Here is a 27,276-nt window from a genome sequence, read left to right as displayed (position 1 = left end):
GAGAAAACCATAATTCAAAAAGAGACATGTACCAAAATGTTCATTGCAGCTCTATTCACAATAGCCCGGAGCTGGAAACAACCTAAGTGTCCATCATCGGATGAATGGATAAAGAAGATGTGGCACATATATACAATGGAATATTACTCAGCCATAAAAAGAAACGAAACTGAGCTATTTGTAATGAGGTGGATAGACCTAGAGTCTGTCATACAGAGTGAAGTTAGTCAGAAAGAGAAAGACAAATACCGTATGCTAACACATATATACGGAATTTAAAAAAAAATGTCATGAAGAACCTAGGGGCAAAACGAGAATAAAGACACAGACCTACTTGAGAATGCACTTGAGGATATGGGGAGGGGGAAGGGTAAGCTGTGACAAAGCGAAAGAGAGGCATGGACATATATACACTACCAAACGTAAGGTAGATAGATAGTGGGAAGCAGCCGCAGAGCACAGGGAGATCAGCTCGGTGCTTTGTGACCGCCTGGAGGGGTGGGATGGGGAGGGTGGGAGGGAGGGAGATGCATGAGGGAAGGGATGTGGGAACAGATGTATATGTATGACTGATTCACTTTGTTATAAAGCAGAAACTAATTAAAAAAAAAAAAAAGAAATCTAGAAACAATAAATGCTGGAGAGGGTGTGGAGAAAAGGGAACACTCTTGCACTGCTGGTGGGAATGTGAATTGGTACAGCCACTATGGAGAACGGTATGGAGGTTCCTTAAAAAACTACAAATAGAACTACCATATGACCCAGCAATCCCACTACTGGGCATATACCCTGAGAAAACCATAATTCCAAAAGAGACATGTACCAAAATGTTCATTGCAGCTCTATTCACAATAGCCCGGAGCTGGAAACAACCTAAGTGTCCATCATCGGATGAATGGATAAAGAAGATGTGGCACATATATACAATGGAATATTACTCAGCCATAAAAAGAAACGAAACTGAGCTATTTGTAATGAGGTGGATAGACCTAGAGTCTGTCATACAGAGTGAAGTTAGTCAGAAAGAGAAAGACAAATACCGTATGCTAACACATATATACGGAATTTAAAAAAAAAATGTCATGAAGAACCTAGGGGCAAAACGGGAATGAAGACGCAGACCTACTTGAGAATGGACTTGAGGATATGGGGAGGGGGAAGGGTGGGCTGTGACAAGGCGAAAGAGAGGCATGGACGTGTATACACTACCAAACGTAAGGTAGATAGATAGTGGGAAGCAGCCGCAGAGCACAGGGAGATCAGCTCGGTGCTTTGTGACCGCCTGGAGGGGTGGGATGGGGAGGGTGGGAGGGAGGGAGATGCATGAGGGAAGGGATGTGGGAACAGATGTATATGTATGACTGATTCACTTTGTTATAAAGCAGAAACTAATTAAAAAAATAAATAAATAAACTTAAAAAAAAAAAAAAAAAACTACAATGAGATAACATCTCACACCGGTCAGAATGGCCATCATCAAAAAATCTACAAACAATAAATGCTGGAGAGGGTGTGGAGAAAAGGGAACCCTCTTGCACTGTTGGTGGGAATGTAAATTGATACAGCCACCATGGAGAACAGTATGGAGGTTCCTTAAAAAACTAAAAATAGAACTACCATACGACCCAGCAATCCCACTACTGGGCATATACCCTGAGAAAACCATAATTTAAAAAGAGTCATGTACCAAAATGTTCATTGCAGCTCTATTTACTATAGCCAGGACATGGAAGCAACCTAAGTGTCCATCAACAGATGAATGGATAAAGAAGATGTGGCACATATATACAATGGAATATTACTCAGCCATGAAAAGAAACGAAATTGAGTTATTTGTAGGGAGGTGGATGGACCTAGTCTGTCATACAGAGTGAAGTCAGTCCGAAACAGAAAAACAAATACCGTATGCTAACACATATATATGGAATCTAAGAAAAAAAAAAAGGTCATGAAGAACCTAGGGGCAAGACGGGAATAAAGACACAGACCTACTAGAGAATGGACTTGAGGATATGGGGAGGGGGAAGGGTAAGCTGTGACAAAGTGAGAGAGTGGCATAGACATATATACACTACCAAACATAAAATAGATAGCTAGTGGGAAGCAGCCACATAGCACAGGGAGATCAGCTCGGTGCTTTGTGACCACCTAGAGGGGTGGGATAGGGAGGGTGGGAGGGAGGGAGACGCAAGAGGGAAGAGATATGGGAACATATGTACATGTATAACTGATTCACTTTGTTATAAAGCAGAAACTAACACACCATTGCAAAGCAATTATACTCCAATAAAGATGTAAAAAAAAAAAAAAAGATGGCATGAAATAAAAGAATTCCAAGTGGATTATCTGTTATTATATAATCAATGACTGATAATTTTTCCTTTAATTAACATAGTTGAAAAGTGAATGAATAGGACATGAGAAAAACAACAAAGTAGAAATTTTATGTAACAATTTCTTGGGTGAAGTTATGCATTTTAAGAGTGAAACTTTTTGAGATTACTGTTAAATGAACAGGATACATTTTCCTATCCTGTTACTTTAGTTGGTGCTCAAGCAGTTTTTTTTTCATTTTATAGATGTGAAAACTTCAGCCAAAAGTAGATAAATGATTTTTTAAAATTATAAAAGAAAGGTAAGCACCAAAATGCAAAACACTTTGAAATCTATTAATGTGTTGAGGTTTAACAAGTAGCTGATGGAATAAAATGTAATATATTAAAATGAAACTAGGTGACTCTGGTGTATGGTTAATTGAGGGACTACAAATGTCAGCCACCATGCTTGGTTCTGATCAAATCCATCTCATTATAAATTTTGTGCAGCTTTTCATTTCATCTAAACCAATAGTCTGATTTCTCAAAAGTAGGAGCAATTCATTCTTCCATTCAACAAATATGTATTGTGCACTTACAACAGACCAGACATTGGTACCTGGGAATCCAACCCTGAAGAACAGAGGAAAATCCGTACTCACGTGGAGATTGCATTCTAGTAGGAAAGAAACCAAATGCATGTCCGTAGGTCCTAAGTGCTCTGGAGAAAAATGAAGCAGAGAAGGGGCTAACAGGTGTGGGCTAGTAGGTGTGGGAGGAGTGGGGGGCCTTCACAATTTTAAACAGGGTGGTCAAGAAAGATAGGAGAGAGCAGGTGACATCCGAAGATGTGGAGAAAGAGAGGAGACGGGGCTCCAGGGTATCCAGAAGTGGTGGCTAAGCTGTGGGAACTGTAAATACAAAGGACTTGAGGTGGGAAACACGCCTAACTGTTAAAGGAACAGGAGGCAGTGTGATTGAGCGAGTGAGTCGAACAGAGTAGTCAAATGAGGGTGGGAACATTGGGCACAGATGAGGTACCATCACAGGCCATTTTAATCACTTAAACTTTGACAGAGTGAGATGGCAGATGGCCTTTTTATCTGAGCAGAGGAGTGATCCAATTTGACCTACTGTTTAACAGGAACACAGAAGGAAGCTGGGGGACCACTTAAGTGGCTCTTGCAGTAACCAGAGCAAGAGATAATGATAACTCAGACCAAGGTAGTACTTACTGATGATAAAAGATCAATCAAGAGATAATGATAACTTGGACCAAGGTAGTATTTATTGATGATAAAAGATCAATAAATTCTGAAGACACAATCAAAAGGATCTGCTAATGAACACCACATGGAATATGAAAAAGATGTTGAAGATGACCTCAAGGTTTTTGGCCTGAGCAAGAAGAAGACTAGAGTTGTCCTTAATTGCACTGGGTCAGACAGAGGCAGAGCAAGGTTGGAGGGACAGATGTTTGCATCTGGACATGTTAAATTTAAGACGCTTATTAGATAACCAAGTGGAAATGTCACGGAGGCAGCTGCAGAAGATGTCAAGGAGACGGGAAAGACCAGTAAAGACGCCAGTGAGGAAGGGGAACAGTCCAAGTGTGGGATCCTGGAAGCCACTAAAGAGTGTGTTTCCAGGAGTAGGGAGTGATCAACTATATTCAATATTGCTGTGGTCAAGCAAGGTAAGAAGAGAACTTGACCACTAGACTTCTGGGAACATGGTCTCTGGGGGCTGTGATAAGAACAGTTTTTTGGACTGGTATGGGGGCAAAGTTTGGTAGTGGACTTTTAAAAATGAGGGTAAGGAATGAATATATAAGCTCTGCAGGAATCTGGTCACAAAGGGGAGCAAAGAAATGGGGCAGTGGCTGGAGGGGGAAGTGGAGATAAAAGAGGCTTTTTAAAAAGGGGAGAAATAATATGTTTATACATGGCAGAGAGGGGAAAACTGCCAATATAGGAGACATAGGGGAGAATTTCTGGAGTGTGTCCTTATACAGCAAGAGGGGATGGGCTCTAGTTATAAGTGCAGAGTAGTGTCTGAGAGGCAGACTTTGTCAAAAAATTATACCATTTTATAGAAGAATATAGGCCTCTTCCTTAATTTTCAAAATTACAAATGCTTTTACTGCTTTTATAAAGTTCTAATAATCTGCACTCAGCCCTCAAGTGTGAAGCAGGGTTTGCAAACTCTCTTAAAAGACCAAGTTTCTTTTCTAAAAACATTACCACTAAAATTAGAGTTTCTTTCTTCCTTTTTTTAAAAAAAATAAATGTATTTATTTTATTCATTTATTTTTGGCTGTGTTGGGTCTTCATTGCGGCATGTGGGCTTTCTCTAGTTGTGGTGAGTGGGGGCTACTCTTTGTTGTGGTGCGCGGGCTTCTCATTGCAATGGCTTCTCTTGTGGAGCATGGGCTCTAGGCGTGCGAGCTTCTGTAGTTGTGGCACACAGGCTCAGTAGTTGTGGCTCGCAGGCTCTAGAGCACAGGCTCAGTCATTGTGGCACACAGGCTTAGTTGCTCCGCAGCACGTGGGATCTTCCCGGACCAGGGCTCAAACCTGTGTCCCCTGCATTGGCAGGTGGATTCTAACCACTGCGCCACCAGAGAAGTCCAAAATTAGAGTTTCAATAAGAAATCTTTTGTCAATTTTTATAGCCTTGCCCAGTAAGACAGGAGTCTGCATTACACTGAAGAGTCAGAGCTACCTAGTTTCATCAGTTAAAAAGTCTATGATCATAGACAAATCACAGCCTCTCAGTGTCTCAGCTTCCACATTTGTAAAATGGGGATACCATTTAATTCTCTCTATAACGTATGTGATACATCTATTTATGTATACTCAATAAATAGTAGCTATTGTTAGTATGTTATCTAAATATGAAAATCCAGGGGAGGGGTGAGATAGGGGTATGGGATTAAAAGACACAAACTACTATGTGCAAAATAAGTAAGCAATAAGGACATATTGTACAGCACAGGGAATTATAGTCATGATTTTGTAATAACTTTAAATGGATATAATCCATAAAAATACTGAATCACTATGCTACACACCTGAAACTAATATAATATTGTGAATCAACTATACTTCAATACAAAATTTTTTAAATATGAAAATCTAAATTAAAAATATGAAGGTATTCACTAAGAGAATGATAATTAGGGCAATGTTTCCCAAGATTTTTTATTGTATATAAAGAAAATTATAATATTTGTAAGAGTACCTTGGGGAAAACAGAGAAAACTGCTGGAGCAGCTTCATCACCTTAAGGTCCCTTCTTGCCTCAGGGCCTTACCTGAGAACTGAGGGGAGTTATATCTGGGGCACAGTAGAGAAAAATTTCTAGTTATAAACTATGTGATCTTACTGTTGAAAGAAATTGAAAAAAGACACAAATAAATGGAGAAATGTTCCGTGCTCATGGATTGAAAGAATTAACACTGTCAAAATGTCCTTATTACCTAAAGCAATCTACAGGTTCAACGTAATCTCTATCAAAATCCCAAGATATTTTTCACAGAAATAGAACAAAACTTTCTGAAATTTATATGGAACCACAAAATGCCCTGAATAGCCAAAGCAATTGTGAGAAAAAGGAACAAAGCTGCAGGCATCACACTCCCTGGTTTCAAACTATAGTACAAAGCAACAGTAATCAAAACAGCATGGTACTGGCAGAGAAACAGGTACATAGATCAATGGAACAGAATAGAGAGCCTAGAAATAAACCCACACATATGGACAATTAATTTACGACAAAGGAGCAAAGAACATACAGTGGAGAAAGGATAGTCTCTCCAATAAATCGTGTTGGGAAAACTGGACAGCCACATGCAAAAAAAATGAAACTAGACCACTATCCCACACCATACACAAAATTTAATCAAAATGGGTTAAAGACTTGAATGTAAGACCTGAAACCATAAAACTCTTAGAAAAAAACATAGGCAGTATGCTCTTTGACATCAATTTTAACAATATTTTTCTAGATATGTCTTCTCAGGCAAGGGAAACAAAGGCAAAAAGAAACAAATGAATTAAATCATATTAAAAAGCTTCTGCACAGCAAAGGAAACCATTAATAACACAACAATGACCCTACTGAATGAGAGAAGATGTTTGTAAATGATATATGCAATAAGGGGTTTATATCCAAAATACATAAAGAACCCAACAGCTCAACAACAAAAGCGACCCGATTAAAAAATGGGCAGAGATTAATAGACATTTTTTAAAGAAGACAAACAGATGCCCAACAGGCACATGAAAAGATGTTCAAAACCACCAATTAGTAGGGAAATACAAATCAAAACCACAATGAGCTATCACCTTCACCTGACAGAATGGCTACTAACAAAAAGACAAGAAATAACATGTGTCGAAGAGGATCTAGAGAAAAGGGAACCCTTATATACTGCTGGTGGGAATGTAAATTGGTGCAGCCACTATAACACAGTATGGAGATTCCTCAAAAAATTAAGAATAGAACTACCATGTGATCCAGCTACCCTACTTTTGGGTATATAGTCCAAGAACAAGAAAACACTAATCTGAAAAGATATCCACACCCCCATGTTCACTGTGGCATTATTTACAATAGCCAAGATATGGAAACAATCTAAGCCTATCAACAGATGAATGGATAAAGAAGGTGTGGCATATATATATCACACACACACACACACACACACACACACACAATGGAATACTACTCAGCAATAAAGAAAGATGAAATCTTGCCATGTGTGACAACATGGATGGACCTTGAGGATATTATGCTAAGTGAAATATGTCAGATGGAAGAAGACTAATATCGAAAGATCTAACTCATATGTGGAATATGAAAAACTGATAAATAAATAAAAACAAAATAATGAACAAACCAAACCAAACCAAACAAACACGTAGATACAGAGAACAGAGTGGTGGTCGGAAGGGGAAGGGGAAGGCAAAATGGGTAAAGGTGATTAACTGTATGATTACAGTGAAAAATAAATTTTGGTGGTGAGCATATTGTAGGGTGTACAGAAGTAGAAATACAATGCTGTACACATGAAACTTATATAATGTTATAAATCAATGTTACCTCATAAATAATAATAAAATAAGTAATAATAAAATTTAAAATTTCTTAATGAATAATAGACAAACAAATAAACCATGTGATCTTAGAGAAGTACTTTGGGGCTTGATCAGAGTTGCCATATCTGTAAAACATCAGGAATTAAGTGTTATCTTCCTTTCTCAATCTTGTCTATAACCTTGAGTTAATGGCCGTGCCTAATAATCCATCTCTCTGAGACCAGGAAAGCAGAAGAGCTGGAGTTATTCTTGTCCACTTCCTGTCAATAACCAGGTCTTGTCAATTCTACTACCTAAATAATCTTTAAATTCAGCTCTTATTCCATTTCTCATCTTCACTTAAACTTTGCAACGGTCTCCCAACCAATCTTTCTGCCCCCCATGTCCTTTTCAACCATAATCCACCCCACATTGCAACCATGGTTACAAAAAATGAATATATTATGCCACCCTTTTACTCTAAAACCTCCCCAAATAACCTGACAACAGGACATTTTAAAATCTGACCCTACCCTTTACCAGCCTCCCTCACCACCCTATGAATGATACAATGAAGGAAAATCTAAGTTTTTGCATAACCCGAACTCTCCTTGCTTCATACCCGGAACACCCTAGAAACCTTGAAATTCTTAAATATTATTAATTAAGCAGTGAACGCATGTGTAATCACCTGTAGGCATAAAGAATATAGTTGACAACAAAAGACAGCTAACAATAAAATTTTATTTACAATTATTTGAGAAGTTAAGATACTGAGTTATCTGTAAAGCCATATATTTTCAGAATAGTCTAACTGAAAAGATGAAGTAGAATATTCTTAAGTCTTTTCATTAAAGAACTTTAAAAATTATACAGATATCTGGTAGGATATGAATGAAAGAAGTTTGTTTAAGCACTAATGAGGACATATATTTCTTAAATCATGAATGGAACCTCTGTACACTAGTTCCAATTCGCCTATTGTAATGCATTAGGTATACTCAACTAACCTTTGTAAATAAACTTAGATTCAAGATTCAAAAGTGTTTACTATCACTCTGAGATTCTATGCATATTTTAAGTTTACGTCATTAAGTTTCTTCTAGAGTACTTTTGGAGGATGATAAATTGTGGTCAAGATGGTTTTTCTTGATACGGTGGGAAAATAAAATCACTAAAGCAATACTAATTGTTACCTTTAAAAGCATATTTTTGATCCCTTTTCCCTACTGCCTTCCCCCTTTCAAATAACTGCAGAGCAATTTGAATTTCCATATTCTGTGCAGTATAAAGAGTATAATGAATATCTCTAACAAACGCATCCTTACCCTTTTTACAGCATTACTATGAGGCTAGCTCTTTCTGTGTTTATAATAATGAGCCTTTCTTAGGTAAAGGTAGTTTTACTTTCTGGGAAAACAATCAGCTGAATTTATCTCCTCTTATTTCATTATCTCACAGTATTAATCAGGAACAAATAAGTTAGCCATCTTATTCAGAAATTTGGACTGAAACAAATGGCATGCAGACTCTCTGTCTATATTGTCTCATTCAACAAAAGTGGTTAAATGCCATGGAGATCAATACTTAAGAATAATTATATATTTTGTAATAGTGCCTTTCAGTGACTATAAACAATTCCATAATGTTACCAGTTTTCTTTTATATAATGCTCATTTTACTTAAATTGTCAACACAATGGATAAAATAATTTTTTAAAGTATTTCTCATAAGTAAAAGGTATCTAAATAACTACCATTTACATACAGATTTATAATTTATACTGTACTTTTTACATATATTATCTCATTTAGACCTTACAGATCACTCTGTGAAAGACTATTATGTGCTCATTTTATAAAAGAGAAAATTAAACTTCAGCGATATTAAGTGACATAGTCACTCAGCTAGTAAGTGGTAGAGCCAAGATTTAAGTTTAGTCTCATTCCAGATCTCTTTCATAATATACTCCCTGTTCAGGGAATAATGCTTTTCTTCCAAATGTGCAAGATGGTCCTACTATGTAAGAAGATTTTTATACAATAAATCTCACCACCATAGTGAGTTTCACTCATTATTTCCCACAGCTCCAAAATATCACTTTAAAGCAACTATAAAGTACAGAAAAAGACAAGAAACCTAACTCATAGACTGAGCCAAAGCATACATACACATTATAATCCCAACTATAGTATTTTGGATGTACCCAAATACCCAAGTTCTTTCTTTGCTTATCTCTGCCTTTTCTTAGGTCTTTATCTCTTCTCTTCCTCTTCCCTCTCAACCCCTTAACTTCATAAACTACTGGTATGACTGACTGCAGGGGCAGATATCAAGATTGCATGGCATGAGTTCCATCTTTCTTTTCCACATCTAAGAGGAGAAAATAAAAGGCACTCTCTCTCTCTCTTTTCTTAAAGCAGTAAAATTACTTTATTAAATCTCAACCCTTGAGTACATTATCTTTTATTTTCCTTTCCACTATGGTTTATTACAGGATATTGAATATAGTTCCCTGTGATATACAGTAGGACCTTGTTGTTTATCTATTTTATGTAAGAGTAGTTTGTATCTGCTAATCCCAAAGTCCCAATTTATCCCTCCCCCACCCTCTTTCCCCTTTGGTAACCATAAGTTTGTTTTCTATGTTTGTGAGTCTACTTCTGTTTTGTAAATAAGTTCATTTGTATCATATTTTAGAGTCTACATATAAGTGACATCATATATTATCTGTCTTTTTCTTTCTGGCTTACTTCACTTAGTGTGATAATCTCTAGGTCATCCATGCTGAAATGGCATTATTTCATTCTTTTTTATGGCTGAGTAGTATTTCATTGTATACATATACCACATCTTCTTTATCCATTTATCTGTCTATGGGCATTTAGATTGCTTCCATGTCTTGGCTATTGTAAATAGAGTTGCTATGAACATTTGGGTGCATATATCTTTTGAATTAGAGTTTTCTCCAGATATATGCCCAGGAGTGGGATTGCTGGATCATATGGCAACTCCGTTTTTAGTTTTTTAAGGAACCTCCATTCTGTTTTCCATAGTAGCTACACCAATTTACATTCCCACCAATAGTGTAGGAGGGTTCCTTTTTCTCCACACCCTCTCTGTCACTTGTTATACGTAGACTTTTTAATGATGGCCATCCTGACCGGTGTGAGGTGATACCTCATTAAAGTTTTGATTTGCATTTCTGTAATAATTAGCTACATTGAGCATCTTTTCATGTGTCTATTAGCCATCTGTATGTCTTCTTTGGAGAAATGTCTATTTAGGTCTTCTGCCAATTTTTTGATTGGGTTGTTTGCTTTCCTGTTATTGAGTTGTATGCGCTGTGTGTATATTTTGGAAATGAAGCCTTGTATCGCATGCAAATATTTTCTCCCATTCCATACATTGTTTTTTCATTTTGTTTATGGTTTCCTTTGTTGTGCAAAAGCTTGTAAGTTTGATTAGGTCCCATTTGTTTAGTTTTGCTTTTATGTCTACTGACTTGGGAGACTGACCTAAGAAAACATTGCTATGATTTATGTCAGAGAATGTTATGCCTATGTTCTCTTCTAGGAGTTTTATGGTGTCATGCCTTATATTTAAGTCTTTAAAAAGGTACTCTCTTAATACCCCCCAATGTATAGAAAGCAAACCAAAGGCAAAACATATTTCTCTAATCTTATTATTTAACTTTCTCCTAAAAATGTTTACTGGCCAAGAGGCAAGGAGACTAAGTACCAATATGCCAGTGTAAGTACTTTATCCTTTTTTTTTTTTTGGTATGCGGGCCTCTCACTGTTGTGGCCTCTCCCGTTGCGGAGCACAGGCTCTGGACGCACAGGCTCAGCGGCCACGGCTCACGGACCCAGCCGCTCCGCGGCATGTGGGATCTTCCCGGACTGGGGCGCGAACTCGTGTCCCCTGCATCGGCAGGCGGACTCTCAACCACTGCGCCACCAGGGAAGCCCACTTTATCCATTTTAATTCATATTGTAACAGCATACTTTGATAAAATAAAATTGACACAATTAAACGTATAAGTCCAAAGCACATGATTAATTTGCTCAGACACAAAAATATCTAAATGTGTACACTTGTGTTTTCTGAATCTCATGTTTCATAACAAGGAATACTAAAATCCATTCCTTAATTATTATTTTTTATTTTTTATTTTTTTTGCTGTACGCGGGCCTCTCACTGCTGTGGCCTCTCCCGTTGCGGAGCACAGGCTCCGGACACACAGGCTCCGCGGCCATGGCTCGCGGGCCCAGCCGCTCCGCGGCATGTGGGATCTTCCGGGATAGGGGCACGAACCCGTGTCCCCTGCATCGGCAGGCGGACTCTCAACCACTGCGCCACCAGGGAAGCCCCTTAATTATTTTAAGTTGTAAGATTTAAAAAGAAATAAGTTGCAATTTATTTTTACCTTGTGAAAGACCAGTGGAACGTAAGCTCTAACTATAGTTAAATCCTGCCAGAATGAAGAAACTGGGATTAAAAAAGATGCAGCCACATAAAACACAGGGTTGGATTATTGTGAGGTTAATATAATGATAAAGGGGAGCCTATACTACATACAGCTGGCTAGAAGTCCTGTGCAATTCAAATGTCTTTGGGCCTGGGCTGCAGTTTGGCACCACCTGGTGGCAACCATCCACCCTAGCTTCAATATCCATGGTGTCATTCTGGATCCGGCGGCTGACTGGGGTTTCTAGGGCAGTAGCCCCAGTCCCAGGAATTCCCTGACTAGGTGGTATCCACTTTGACGTGGCTATGGAGTCAGAACAACACAGGGGAAAAGGAAACCTGTCTTCAGCTTCCCTGCTTCCAGAAATGGTTCTGTCGTCTGTTTCTCAACCTACCTCTACCAATCATCTTAGAGAATAGGGGCTAGTTTACATCAATTTATGTTACCAGGGGATGCATTTTAAAGGAGTCTTTAAAAAATAAAACAACAACGGCAACAACAAAAACTAAAAAATCAGTGCATTCTCAAAATGATTACATACCAAGGTTTATGTGGCTATGTGAATTGTTTGGAAGTAATCACACGTTACCATAGAAACAATCCCATAAATTTTAAGGTTATTAAGTTGGTCAATAAAAGTCTTTATTATAAAATCCATAACAGAATTGAGCCACAGGACTATAAGTACTTATTTGTAAAACAAAATAGTAGTGTCACCTGTGCCACGGGTCTAGCTCACATCTAGATCTTTCTCCTGAGATTCAGACCTTATATAATCAACTTTTTTATTTGCATATGTCACACAGACTTAATGAAACTAAACTAAATTTGTCATGTTTCCCAATTAAAGCCGTGTCTTTTTCTAATGCTTTAAAAACTGCATCACTATCCCCGCAGCTGCCCAATCAAGAACCTGGTGACATCCGTAACTTCTCACTCCCCAATGCAATCTAGCCAATGAATCCTCCTGACTATTTAGTTAGGTTAGTTCCAGTTCCTGAGCACTCTTTCAATCTGGCCCACTTCTCCCTGTGTCTACTGCTACTAATCCAGTTCCATCTTCACTACCCGTCTTGATAAGGGAAACAACCTCTATAAGTGGCCTCTTTGTCTATAGCCTTATACTTTTCCAGTCTATCCTCCATATCACAGAATGGTCTTTTTATATAAAATTAGATCATATCACACATATTCCCCAAGTCTTTCAATTGTTCATTGTCTTAGACAATGGCTCAAATGCATGATTTGGACCCGTTTCCCTCTTCTGTTTCATCCCTTACAACTTGCTGCCTCTTGGTCTATGGTCTAACCATTCTGAATTATTCTATTTGTTCAAAACACTTCATTTTGTCTTGTCTCCAGGGTGTGCATTAATTCCCCTAATTCCCTTCCCTCCCATAACTGACAGTCTTGCTCTTAGTCATCATGCAGTTGTTGCATGCATACTTCTCCCTCCACGTAGTCTTCCCTGATTCCTCCCAGGGCTGAGTTCGATACACCTTGAGTCTATGTGGTCTCACCCTGTGTATCTTGCCATTTGCTCCATTATCATCATACTTTTGATCATTGTTTCTCTATTTCTCCATTAGACTACCAGCTTTGCAAAGGCAGAGGTCACCAGCGTATCTATGGCATCTGACATGTATCTAGAACATGGTGGACCTTAATAAATATTGGCTAAATAAGTAAATTTATTGTTCTTAGAGCTCAAATGTAACCTTCTCTAATATCAACCTTAGTCTGATTTAAAGTCTTGCTTGTTGGCAAAGATAATAGCATACACTCAAATCAGTGCTGATAAACTAGTATGACAAGTCCATTTCAAAAAAGTTTCCCTCTAAAACATCAACTTTGAAAAGCCATATGAACCATAATGATGGTATATAAAAATAACTGCTATTGAAATAAGAAGCATTTATTTTTCCCTTAATGCTGCCAATCACTAAAAAAAACCTAATATATGCTGTTCTAAAAGTAACTGCATGAATAAAACTGATCCTTCTTAAAGATTATCTAACATGTCTTTAGGACCAGCAGCTATATGAGGCATAAGCAATACTTCATATTATTATTCCAGCTTCTAAAAACTTCCTGAAGAAATCACTGGCATATTACAGGAAGAACTACTGGTATTTCTTAGTACTCTCTAATTTCCTTTTCATTTCTGTCCTTAATCTGAACTAAGGTAAAGGCCAAAGGAAAAGCTAACAGGGTAATAAAAAGATAATAGGAATACCAGAATAAACAGGCCTAACATCTGATAAACCCTGTTCTAAGCTAATTATCAAAGACCTTAGAACTTTAATATTCCATTATACTTAGATTTAGATTTATGACAAATTTTCTTTAATGTATTAAAAAAGACATTATGTCATGAACTCAAGTTTAACTTTGATAAAACTATAAGCTTCGGGCTTCCCTGGTGGCACAGTGATTGAGAATCTGCCTGCCAATGCAGGGGACACGGGTTCGAGCCCTGGTCTGGGAAGATCCCACGTGCCGCGGAGCAGCTTGGCCCATGAGCCACAATTACTGAGCGTGCGCATCTGGAGCCTGTGCTCCGCAACAAGAGAGGCCGTGATAGCGAGAGGCCTGCGCACCGCGATGAAGAGTGGCCTCCGCTTGCCACAACTAGAGAAAGCCATTGCACAGAAACGAAGACCCAACACAGCCATAAATAAATAAATAAACAAATACTTTAAAAACAAAACAAAACTATAAGCTTCAAACAAAGAGCAATAAAATTCTTGTTTTTTTTTACCTGTTTTCCCGTTCATACATTTCCCTGGAAGCACTTCGAAGCTGATCAATTTCTTGATTAGTTTTCAATCTGATTTGTTCCAGTTCATCACGTAGTTTATTTTCATATTCTGTTTTATAATGGTCTCTGCAAAGAGTCAAAAGGAATATCCTTTTTTTGTGTTTGTAAAAGAAATAGGTCTTTGTCCTTCACGTAATATTTTAATCTTATGTCAAATATGCTCTACATACAATATTACTTGAAAAACACAGTTTAGATATAAAGCTTTAAAATTCTTAAAAATACCATTCCAAACTAGTTCCATCTGAGATTTTCTTTTAAACATATTACCCTAAAGGCTTAATTACTATATAAAATGTTCGTTCATGTTGAATAATTATTCATCTTCAAAAATATTTTACTAATTTAATGCATATGGCAAAAGACTTGAAAACTAATGCATTATGGAAGGTCCTTCATTTAGAAACAATGATCTGATGTGGTGCATACTGGAAGACAATTAAGCTTTAAAAAAATGACCCGAATGTACTCTTTACAAAACCTTTCCTTCTAAGCACAACAACCATAGCCACTGTGACCTCTTAGCAAAGTCACAAAGCGTTACACAGGGTATTAGCAGAAGCACAAACTGATGAAAAATACCACAAGCTGGGAAAAAAGTTATTAAGAATAAGTAATTCAAGGATTATAAAGGCTATTAGTATAAAGGAATAGCTTATTCATCTACTTGAAGAGAGAAGACAGGATTGAAATGCAGGAGTCTGATTCCAGAGCCGGTATCTTAAACCAGTACTCAATGCTGTCTCCTTATTCTTTTATGTTTCACACAGTCAAGAAAAGGTCAGCTTAGTCAGGCTCCACACAATTACATTTTCTTCAAAAATATACTTCTATAAAGATATTTATATACTTCCATAAAACATTTATGTAGAGATCTTATTCACTAGGAATTAAAAAGGTTATATCATAAAAAAATAAAAATAAAAATAGTCATAGTGTATATATCACTAGCTAAAAGAAATAGGCTCTTGCTTGTTGGAAAAAACAAAATATCTTAAGAAAAAAATCAATTAGAGTATGAGTAACTTATGAGGAAACAAAATGAATGATTATCGTAATATCTATCATCCTATAGACCTTACAAAAAAATCACTATTTTTCCCCAAAGCCAAGAGTTCCCTCAAAGAAGCTGGTGTTAATTTATATCTATTGATATGGAAAATAATGTAAATCTTACCTTGATGTTACATACTTTTCATACATCTCTTCTCTAGCCTTTTTGGTTTCTTCAAGTTGAGTTTGAAGTCTTTCAAGACGATCCTCTTCATGGGCACAGCGAACGCTAAGCTCCATATTTTGGCGGTTAAGATAGTCTTTATCCTTTTGCAGTAAAGTAACAGTATGCTGTAAGGTGGCTACCTACACACACAGAGAGACAGACAGAGTCCAGAGCAATGTCATCTTACTTTTCAAGGCTTACTGAGTTATTTTCTTTCATTTGTGCTTTTGTTCAACATATAAAGAGGGCTAATTCTTACCATGAAAATTTTCATATAAACAGAGCTACTAAAAAATCCCTTCTTTCTAGAAATTACATCAGAAAGGAAGAAAAATGTCCCCCTCACAATTCTGCCCTGAGCTGTGTCCACAATCATGGTAAAATAAAATACAAGTGACTCTATAAGCTTACCTCTTTTGATAATTCACTTCTTTCTTTAGCTTGAATTATGTGAGAGGCTTCAAGTGTTTCATGTTTTCTCCTTAAGTCAGTTACTTCCTGTTCAAGTACATCACGTTCACTGTAAAATTCAAATACATTTATTTATTTTTACTAAAATAAAACTCAAACACATATGTAAATTCTACGTCTCTTTTTATAATGAACATTTTAAAAGCCTCGATTATGTTTCAGGAAACTGAACAGAGATACTTCAGTGTCATTCTATGAACGATAAAGTATCTGCTTTTCAAATTTAGAAAGGACTCTGTTCAAGACCTTGTTCAGATACATAAACATGAATTTATTATCTTCAAAAAATAAATATGTAAGCTACACTAATCAGCAAAGTAAATACTAAAACTTTCTAAGGTACACTCTGGTATCTTTTCATTAATCATCTTCAATCTAATCCTGAAGCCAAAACTTTTAAAGAATTTAAAATATGGCTCTAGGCTTTCAGTTGTTAGGCTAAAAAAGGCCTTAAATCATCACTCAGATTGCATAGATGATACACAGGCAGGAATTCTTGTGATTATTTCATTCACAAATTGTTTATGATTACCCAGAGATTCTAATTTCCATTTTCAGACCAGCTCTTTCCCCAAAACAGCAAAACCAAGAATTGGACCAACCCTACAAACAGGTATCTTAAAAAATGAGCAGAGAAATAGATTTGCTAATTCTTAACTTGTTCTCTGCAGTGGGAATCACTTCCTTTGCACTTGATTTCATTTACTCCCCTGGTGTTGCCATGGAGAAAGCTATTAAGAATTGTTTTTCTTTTCATTAGATTTTCAATAACTCATTTAGAAAGATGACTTCTAAGATTTCTTCTGCTTAACAAAGTATTATAATTATACTTGAGCAAAGCACAAGTTGAAAAATAACAATCACCCATAAACCCACTAATTAAAGATGACTATCAATATTAATATTTTGGTAATATTACTTTAAGTATTTTATGCCTTTACATACAAATGTTTTTATTCTCACAATGGACTTTTGCTATGATTTTTTAATGTAAAAAAATAGATTATAAAGCATGATACAGCAAAATACTAATGAACTTGCTATCCACAGCTGACGACAGTTACATTTGTCTATATTTGCATTAAAGTTTTGTTCTGTTTTTTAAAAAGATAGAACACTATGAGTAAAGCTGAAGTTCCCTATATTTTCTCACTGTTCCAATATCATCCCCTAGATACAATAATAAATTTCCATATCATATGTTTTTTTACATACTTTTACTCACCAATTGTTAATATTTTGTCATATTTACTTTGTAATATTTACTAAATATTACTTTGCCATATTTATTCTCTCCCCCTCTGTTGTTCATATATGTGAATAAATATATATACATGAATTTATATACATAAAAATACACATGCATATACAGGTATACACGTCTACACACACACACACAATTCTACATGTGCATTTTTCCCCCCCAACTATTTGTCATACGCAGACATTAGGTCCCTTTATCCCTAAATAATTTGGTGTGAATTTCCAAAGGTTAAAGATATTCTCTTATGTAATCAGAATATAATCATTGGGACTTCCCTGGCATCCAGTGGTTAAGATTCTCCCTTCCTTTGTCTTTCACGACATTGACCTTTTGTAGCACACAGGCCAACTTTATAGAATGTTGCTCAACTGTCATTTGTCTGATGTTTTTCTATGACTAGATTTAGATTAAGCACTTTGGGCAGGAATATTACAGAAGTGATAATGTGTCCTCAATACATCAAATAAAGATGTATTGAGATGATGTCACTTAATCTCATGACTAGTGACAATAACTTTGATCATTTGCTTAAGGTGGTATCTGCTAAAGTTCTCAACTATAAAGGTAACTTTTTGCCCTTTGCAATTAGTAAGTAATCTGTGGGAATTTTTTTCTTTTACAACATTTCACAGTTTACTGAGTCCTATAAAAATAACTGGATAATTGATTCTATACACTTTCAGTGACATCTGAAAGGAAGAGATATTCACCCAAATTTGCTATGGGATATATTTTAACATTCTGTTCTCTAATATACTTTTACCCAGTGGCTTAAGCTTCCAATGATGACTCTAAATCAAACAGTATTATGAGGTTACAAAATAGTAATTCCAATAAGCATATGTATTTATTGGTTGGCATTCTACTGTGAAGATCCTCTTTATTTACTAGCACAACACTCAAGGACTCTTATTCTGTTCAATGGATTGTAACTCATTATCGTTAATATTCATCTTGATATTCAAGTTGTACCTATTTGGTCAGTTGGAGCCCCTTCAAACTAGCTATTGTGGTGCTGAATTGGAATTAGAACTAACTACCAGTATGATCTTATCCATAGTATGTTAAGCCATCCTCTCACTTGCCTCTTCATTGCGCCTCTGCCTACTGAAAGGGCCGAGAAATAACGTTCAATGTAGCAATGACCAGGACCCAAATCTTAATTTCTGAATAGCATTCTCCACTAAAAGGAACCAGACTCCTTAAAGAAAGGGCTGAGGCAACGAAATTACAAAATAAACCTGAGAACTTTCTGTTATGCCAGAAAGTTAAGGAACTGCCTGCTTTGGTGGGGGGGGGAAGAAAGAAAGAAAGATGGGCACATGCATTTTGCTTTTTAAAATTTAATATTATGTGTTTGACTTATCCATATACACATTCAGATCTAATTTAATGATTTTAATTGTCACGTAGAATTACATTATAAAAATAAAGCACAATCTATTTTCCATGCTGCTGTTGAAAAGCATTTAAATTCTTTCTAATAATGATGCAGCTAACATCCATATATCTGTTTTCCTTTGCACCTTTGTGAGAATTTATCAAGGACATAAAAGTGATTTTTCCCCCACTTTATCTTATATGTTTGTGACCAGACCATTTTTTAAAAATTCATTCTTTCTATTGAGTGAACCAAAGGATTCAGTTTGAGCCACTCTTGCATGGTTGTTTTTCTGTTCCATTTTTAGCACATAATGATGCTTATTATGTTTTTATTTCCTAGGTTTTCATTCTAGAAAATAAAACATACATAAAGAGAGATGCTAAAGTGAGACACGTCCCCACCCCCACTTTCATCACTCACCTGCAAGAATTATCAACTCATGACTCATCTTGGTTTGTTTACCCTTCATTAATGGCCACCCTCTATTATTCTGATAACTATGCCTTTTAGTTTTCTCCTTTCATATTTCACTTATTATTGCTATAGATTTATAGTGGCAGAGAGGACATCAAAACACCAGCTCAAAGTATCATCTTACCATCACAACCTACTTCATTTTGAAATGATTCTTTTGAAATCTAGCTTTCTTTGAAAGCCCAATAGTATAGCTGTCATGGATTTCAAGCTCCGACAATCACTATATTTTGACATAACAGTGCATACATAATAATACATAATGCATGTCAGTCATGCTGGGAGTAGGAGCACCAATGTTATATCCCCCAAATCCTTGCAAATTTACTTATGGCGTTTTACAATTTATAAAGCATTCATTCAATTAACAAACACTCACTGAGTGACTACTTTAGTTCAATAATTATTTTAGGTGCAGGTAGAGGTAGCAGTGAACAATTAGGATAATCTCTCTATATATACGCATACATATATATACTTTCATAAGTATTACTGTATTTGATCTTCTTAATTTATATAGTGCAGTTATTGTATTAGCACCATCTGAGAGATGACAAAACTTTGGCTTAGAATGTTAAGATTTCCTAGGGACATACAGCTAAGTGGTGGTTCATTAGTACATTCCAGCAAAAAGAAAATTATTTGCCATAGCTACTTAGCAGCAGCACAATAGGAAACATATCCTCAGAAAGTATTATTTTTTGAAAGTATGTGTGCCTTTTGTCAAAAAGGAATAGCTGAAAAAACTTTAGATAAAACTGCAAAGTATTTAAATTGATGCCATAAAGTAAAAATAATCAAGTAAGATTTCAAAAATATTTACACACATAGGATTTCACTGGGTTCCTATCTTCTAAGGCATCACATTTTAAAAGACAAAAGCAGCTTCTAAATAAAATAAAAACAACTGACATAAAAATACAATCTAAATCCAACAAACTGCCAAAACTGCATGCTTCTGCGCAATGAAGAATAAGGTATATGTCAAGAGAATAAGAAGACATAAGGTATATGTCAAGAGAATAAGAAGACAAGCCACAGACTGGAAGAAAATATTTGCCAAAGACATATCTGATAAAGGACTATTATCCAAAATATATAAAAAAACCCTTAAAACTCAACAGTAAGAAAACAAACAACCCAATTAAAAAATGAACCAAAGACTTTAACAGACACCTCACCAAAGAAGATATACAGATGGAAAATAAGTACATGAAAAGATGTTCTGTATCATGTCATCAGGGAAATGCAAATTAAAACAAACGAGATATGACTACACACCTATTAGAATGGCCAAAATCCAGAACACTGATAACAAATACTGGCAAGGGAGTGGAGCAACGGGAACTCTCATTCATTGCTGGTGGAAATGCAAAATGGTACAGACACTTTGGGACAGACAGTTTGGTGGTTTCTTACAAAACTAAACATATTCTTACAATACAAGTATGCTCATGCTCCTTGGTATTTACCCAGAGGAGATGAAAATTTATGTCCATACAAAAAACTGGCACATGAATATTTATAGCAGCCTTATTCCTAGTTGCCAAAACTTGGAAGCAACCAAGATGTCCTTCAATAGGTGAATGGATAAATTGTGGTACATCTTGACAATGGAATATTATTCATTATTCAATAGCACATTATTATCCAATGAATATTATTCAAAAGAATATTATTCATTATTCAAATGAGCTATCAAGCCATGAAAAGATAGGGAGGAACCTTAAATGTATATTTCTAAGTCAAAGAAGCCAATCTGAAAAGGTTCCATATGGTATGATTCCAACTATATGACATTCTAGAAAAGAGAAAACCATGGAGACAGAAAAAAATAAGATACAAAGTAGAATTAACGACATTGATGGTAAGAATTCAAGTGACTCTGATGCATGCTAAAAATGAGAAGTACTGTAGCCATCTTAACTACTTACCTCTTGACTTTACCATAGTTCTCTTGACGGTAGTCTCCTTGCTGAATTAACTGTTTTGTGTCTGCTAATTCTAAGGCCAAACGTTGACATCTAATTTGAAGCTCAGAGTAGTTTCTGCGATATTCCTCATAAGTCTATAAATAAAAACAATAATAAGGCATTTCAAACCAAACATACTTGACCAAATTCTGTACTGAATTCTTCTGTTAAGCTGTGACTATCTTTGTAATTTTAAAAAATCCTCAATTTTTCTATTTAGTAATTTTTCCCTACTCAAAGACAGGTAATCTTAAACTCACTGAGTAGTTTATAAATTCATTTGTTTAAAACTTGAGCTCTGTTTTTCAAAGAAAAAATAGGCCAACTATGCTTTGGTTAATAGAATAATACATAAAATGACTACTAATGTTAAGGACGTTTTCAACATTTACTGAGTTACTTTCAGATGCTAAAGACACAGAAATGAATAAAACACTGACCCTGTTCTTGAGGAGTTTACAACGAGAGACAAAGAGCCACATGAACATCAAACATTCACAATGAAAAATAGTTACTGAAGAGATTAACCATGCATTTGCAGTTGTGGTATTCAGAAAAAAAGGAGTTTTGTGGCACTTGGAACCTATTTCTACATTGATCTTCCTTGTACTCATCAGACTAGTAGAAAGGGACTGCAGAGATGTGGAAAAGGGGTACAAGTGAAAACCGTAAAAGCACACCTGGCCCTGCTTACTACAAGCCTCGTTTCTCACCATTTCTCATAATCATACTTCACCTCCAACCCTAATAAAGATCTGAGGTTCTCTGAACACACTACGCTTCCTCTAACCCAGTGGTCCCCAACCTTTTTGGCAGCAGGGACCAGTTTCGTGGAAGGCAATTTTTCCATGGACTGGGGCTGAGGGGTGTGGGGGGGCAGTTGGTTCAGGCAGTAAAGCGAGTGATGGGGAGCGATGGGGAGTGGCAGATGAAACTTCACCTGCTCACGTGTTGCTCACCTCCAGCTGTGCGGCCCAGTTCCTAACAAGCTGTGGCCTGGTAGCGGTCCGTGGCCCGGTAGCGGTCCGTAGCCCAGAGGTTGGGGACCCCTGCTCTAATCTGTTCACACTGCCTGAATAGCTGAATACTGTCAATACTCCTTTAGAGTACTGATCTTAGTGTATCATCAAATTAGTTTTTTTACACCAGAGTCTAAACATCTCAAGGGCAGGGACTTTGTCTTGCTCACCATTGGATCTCCATCACTTTACACAGGACTTGGTATAGAGTAAGAATGAAATACTTTTCAATAAATCAATGAAGAAATGCATGAATATGGGAATGGGGAGGAGAAGCAGGACACAGAGATGGAGTTCCTACTTCTTCTCCCACTTTGAACTCATCAGATCTTGCAAGCAATCATCAACTCCACCCCCAGAACCTGTCACGGGAAATACATCCTGTCCCAAGTCATTCTTTTTTAGGAGCTGATGAGCTCAGTGTGGTTGCATTCAGTCCACAAATACTGACCAAACTATTTCTAAGTGACAGGTCCTGGGCTAGACACTGTAGATACAAAGATAAGTAAGACTGTTTTTGTCCCCTTTAAACTATTAGACATGACTTTGAAATGTTAGCTCCCAAATTTCTATCAAAGGGCTGTTTGAAAAATGTAATAATGGAAAAACTATACTGACTGTGCTTTGCTTTGGTATATACTATGTTCTTCTGCACTGATGTTCTCCATGAGAATGAAATGTTACTATATGGTATTTATTAGAGGATCATAGCTGAGGATACTCAATCGTCTCCCCAAAGAATCATCACACACGTCATTTCAGACCTAAGTCCCAGAAGATGCTTTAGTTCCCCTGAAGGATGCTTTTACCCTTCTAAACACGACTAATCATGTAACTGTTTCGGGAGAGTGTATAGTGTTATAGTTAGGATGGAAAGCTCCAGAATTCAACTGTCCAGAACTGAATTACCTGCAGTAACACTTTGAGCATGTTTACGTCTCAGCACTTCATTGTCCTCATCTACCTCATCTACCCTGTAGAGTTGTTGTGAAGATTATATCAAGTAACACATGAAAAGGGATTATAAAAATGCTTAGCACATAGTAAATGATCATGAACTATAAATTAATATCATCACAATGCTTTTCCTTTGCTTTGGCTACTAGGGAGATTATAGCCAAACTGATAGCTCAACCTTAATAACTGCACAAAGACTGAGACAGACTCCTGAGGAATATAAACATTTAAAGGGTGAGGAAAGGACAAAGAGCCCTAGGAACCTGAGGGGGTATTCACAGAAACAGAGGGTGAACCAGGGGTGTGTGGCAGGGACAACCGTAGAAGAGCTACTTTGAGGAGACAAGACTGTCAGGGATACTAATTACTACTGAGAAGAGACCCATAAACAAATCCATTAACTCTTCAGGGATGGGGACAGAAAGTAGACTGCCAGGGGCTAAAGCAAATATATTTGAATACACAATATGTCCTTCTTCGTGTTATTATATATGCATTCTCTTGCTTAATACTTAACTTTATGACTGAGCTAAGTATTATCCTCATTTTTACAGTTGAGGAAACTAGGCTTGGAGAGGATAAAAGTCTCAGAGCTCACGAACAGCGTGGTAAGGACTCCAATCTAAATTTGTCAAACATCCGAACTGTAGGCAATTCTCTCTTTAGTTTAAAAGTGGAGAAAGTGAAGTAGCTAGAGAAGAAAACAGAGATAAATGAAGGTTTCAAAAGATGGAACAAGCTTGGACATGTTTAAATATCGATGGGAAAGAACAGCAAAAGAAGTACTGATGGGCTTCCCTGGTGGCGCAGTGGTTGAGAGTCCGCCTGCCGATGCAGGGGACATGGGTTCGTGCCCCGGTCCGGGAAGATCCCACATACTGCGGAGTGGCTAGGCCCGTGAGCCATGGCCGCTGAGCCTGCGCGTCCGGAGCCTGTGCTCTGCAATGGGAGAGGCCACAACAGTGAGAGGCCTGTGTACTGCAAAAAAAAAAAAAAAACCCAAAAATCCCCCGAAGTACTGATGCTGGAGAAAATGGGCACGGTCGGGGGGCAGAGCAGTAAAGCCCCTAAGATGGCTCAGGGTGTGGGCGCCATCTTCACTGTGAGGACTTCTCTTAGACCAGCAGCCATGCTCATCATGGCAGGCTTTTCTCCAGCTGATATAGAGTGTTAAAAACTTGAATTTGGATGTCCTCAGGTAGCTCTTATCAATGACCTACAAGTCACAGAATACTCCTTACCCTACTGCTTCACCTATTTTCTACTATCCACTTGGTTTCTAAAGGCATATGATTTTTCACTCCTTGAAAGCCTCTTCCCACTATAAACAGTAAGAACAAACAAACAAAACAGAACGAGGGCAGATGCAAATATGCTTATGGCAAGAAATTGTGGGAGTTCTCATCTGAGGATTTCCATTTTCTCTGTGCAATGAAATACCAAGTCATTTGCTGAGAGGGAGAAGGAAAGTGGAAAGCTGGAGATGTGAGGAGAGTGATGAATGCCTAAAATAACTGCTGTGAAAAATGAGAGAACTAGAAAAAATAGAATTACAGCACAATTGTGTGGGCCCATTCGAAGTTGGTAACAATAAACTTATAGCCTTGTTACTGCCTCTGTGATTTTCTCCAGTAGCGCTCACGTAGAAAAATAAAGAGTTGAGATTCTGTCAGGCAGGTTCGATAAAAAGACACGGAGGAATTCGACAACACTGACAAGAGAAAGGTTTAAGACTGGTAACATGATGAAGAGGGAAGAAAAGACATTTATGAAGATACGGATAAAAAAAATTATATGGATTGGAAATTCTGCTAAAGATAGGTTGAAAGCAGTTGACTGAAAAACGTGGAAATATAGGAAGTAGTATGTTCAGTGGTCAGCCTGAATTGATAACTTCAGAAGTAAATCAGTTCTGGGAGACAAGGAACAGAACATGGGCCATGAACCTGAGTGCTAAAGAAAAGAAGAGGTAATCATTCAGAATGAGAAGATCAATCAAGTGCAAGGCCAAGGTTGTGGATGAATCACAGGAAGTAACCCAGGCAGAAGCTAAGATAGAAAGGAAGACTAAATCTAGACCACGGGTTCCACTGAGTAAAACACAATGTCCCAGTGGTCTGCAAATGAAGAAGGTTATAGAGTAGGGCATCTAGATGAAATGAATGCCCCCCCCCAAAGGTAGGGGTTTATGTGAATGTGGAAGTGCCAAAATCTAAGATCTAGAGAGGACATCAATACCTGGCCCTGAAATATACAGGATATAAAATTCTGGAGCAGAGAGCAATTCCATAGGAGATATACATATGTGTGTATTTATTATATTGTACATGCATATGTCTGTAACATAGTATATATGTGTGGGTGTGAATATATATATATTCTTTAAATATAAACACTATATGACCAAGTATAAGCAGAAGTTCAATATAGGAAATTACATATCCTACCAAATCTTTTTAAGACTTTTCAACTGAAAAACTTCCCCTTAAATAAAATGATTACCTTTATATTTTGAAAAAAATAATCTGCTTCACTTACTATTAGCAAATAAAATAGGTTAAGGCATAGCTTTGGAAAAAAAGAAAAAAGAAAAAGTGAATCAAACCCATGACTGTGTAGAACTTTAAGGCTAAGGCTAAAGATGGTAGAGAAGACTACTTCGTATTATTCCTATGCATTCTTCCTGACCCGAACTCAGCAATACCTTCTGTGGGAAGACTCCAAGCCCCAAATCTGAGTTAGATGTCTGTCTTACATTTTTCCACAGCACCTCGTTCTTACCTCATCAGAAAACACATCACATGTGCTGTGGGCAGCCATTACTTGCCTCTCACATCAAAGGAAAAACTGAAGGAAATGTTCTATAATTCTAGTACCTAGTACTCTGCCCATAACATAGAAAGTTTATAATTAATGTTTATGGAAAAGAAGGAGCAAAAGAGGACATTAAATAGACTGAAACCAAAGAAGGAAAAAGCTTAATCTTTTTAAACATAAAGAAAGAGAACACAAAATTTCCAATCACCAGCCATTTCTAACAGAAAATTTCTACATAAGAAGTAAATAGTTTTGGTTAACAGCCAAGTCTCAATGTCCTTTTTTTTTTTTTTTTTTGCGGTACATGGGCCTCTCACTGTTGTGGCCTCTCCCGTTGCGGAGCACAGGCTCCGGATGCGCAGGCTCAGCGGCCATGGCTCACAGGCCCAGCCACTCCGCGGCATGTGGGATCTTCCCGGACCGGGGCATGAACCCGTGTCCTCTACATCGGCAGGTGGACTCTCAACCACTGCACCACCAGGGAAGCCCTCAATGTCCTTTTCTTTTTTTTTTTTTTTTTTTCTCTCCCGTTGCGGAGCACAGGCTCTGGACGCGCAGGCTCAGAGGCCATGGCTCACGGGCCCAGTCGCTCTGCGGCATGTGGAATCTTCCCGGACCGGGGCACGAACCCGTGTCCCCTGCATTGGCAGGCAGACTCTCAACCACTGCTCCACCAGGGAAGCCCTCAATGTCCTTTTTGAATAAAGAAAAAACAAACTGCATAGGGATAATGACAATTAAGTCACTGAGATTTCAACTGTTTGCCCGTTTTCTACACATCTAGAATGGAACTGACTTTGATTGCCAGAGTTAATGTCATCTTTTCCATCTCCTAAATTATTCATAAGAGGAAATAATAGAAGGCTATCTCTAGCCTGAAAAAAGTAAACCTGTTATTGTAGTTGCATGTTTCCTTGTCTTGTCTGTAATCCTCAGTTTTCCTGATACGCACCCTGAAGCTCCTCGAAGACCTGCCTTATCTCTGGTTACAGCCGGTAACCCTCACACAG

General features: G+C 37.3%; 1 protein-coding gene across 3 annotated transcripts in view; it reads right to left on the bottom strand.

The window, feature by feature from the left end:
- Positions 1–27,276, bottom strand: part of PIBF1 (progesterone immunomodulatory binding factor 1) — a 198,721-nt gene that overhangs the window by 139,142 nt on the left and 32,303 nt on the right. For all 3 annotated transcript variants that reach the window (XM_081214626.1, XM_081214627.1, XM_081214628.1), the window contains exons 6-9: positions 21,435–21,568; positions 16,319–16,427; positions 15,866–16,047; positions 14,629–14,754 (exon numbers count right to left, since the gene is read on the bottom strand). In XM_081214626.1, the coding sequence (XP_081070752.1) occupies positions 14,629–14,754; positions 15,866–16,047; positions 16,319–16,427; positions 21,435–21,568 (551 nt within the window). The remainder of the gene's footprint in view (positions 1–14,628; positions 14,755–15,865; positions 16,048–16,318; positions 16,428–21,434; positions 21,569–27,276) is intronic.

The sequence above is a fragment of the Mesoplodon bidens genome (genome assembly GCF_964165515.1).
Source record: "Mesoplodon bidens genome assembly, chromosome: 17".
In the NCBI taxonomy this organism is placed as follows: Eukaryota; Metazoa; Chordata; class Mammalia; order Artiodactyla; family Ziphiidae; genus Mesoplodon; species Mesoplodon bidens.
Note: the sequence above shows the minus strand (reverse complement) of the source record. Positions and strands in the feature narration are given on the sequence as shown.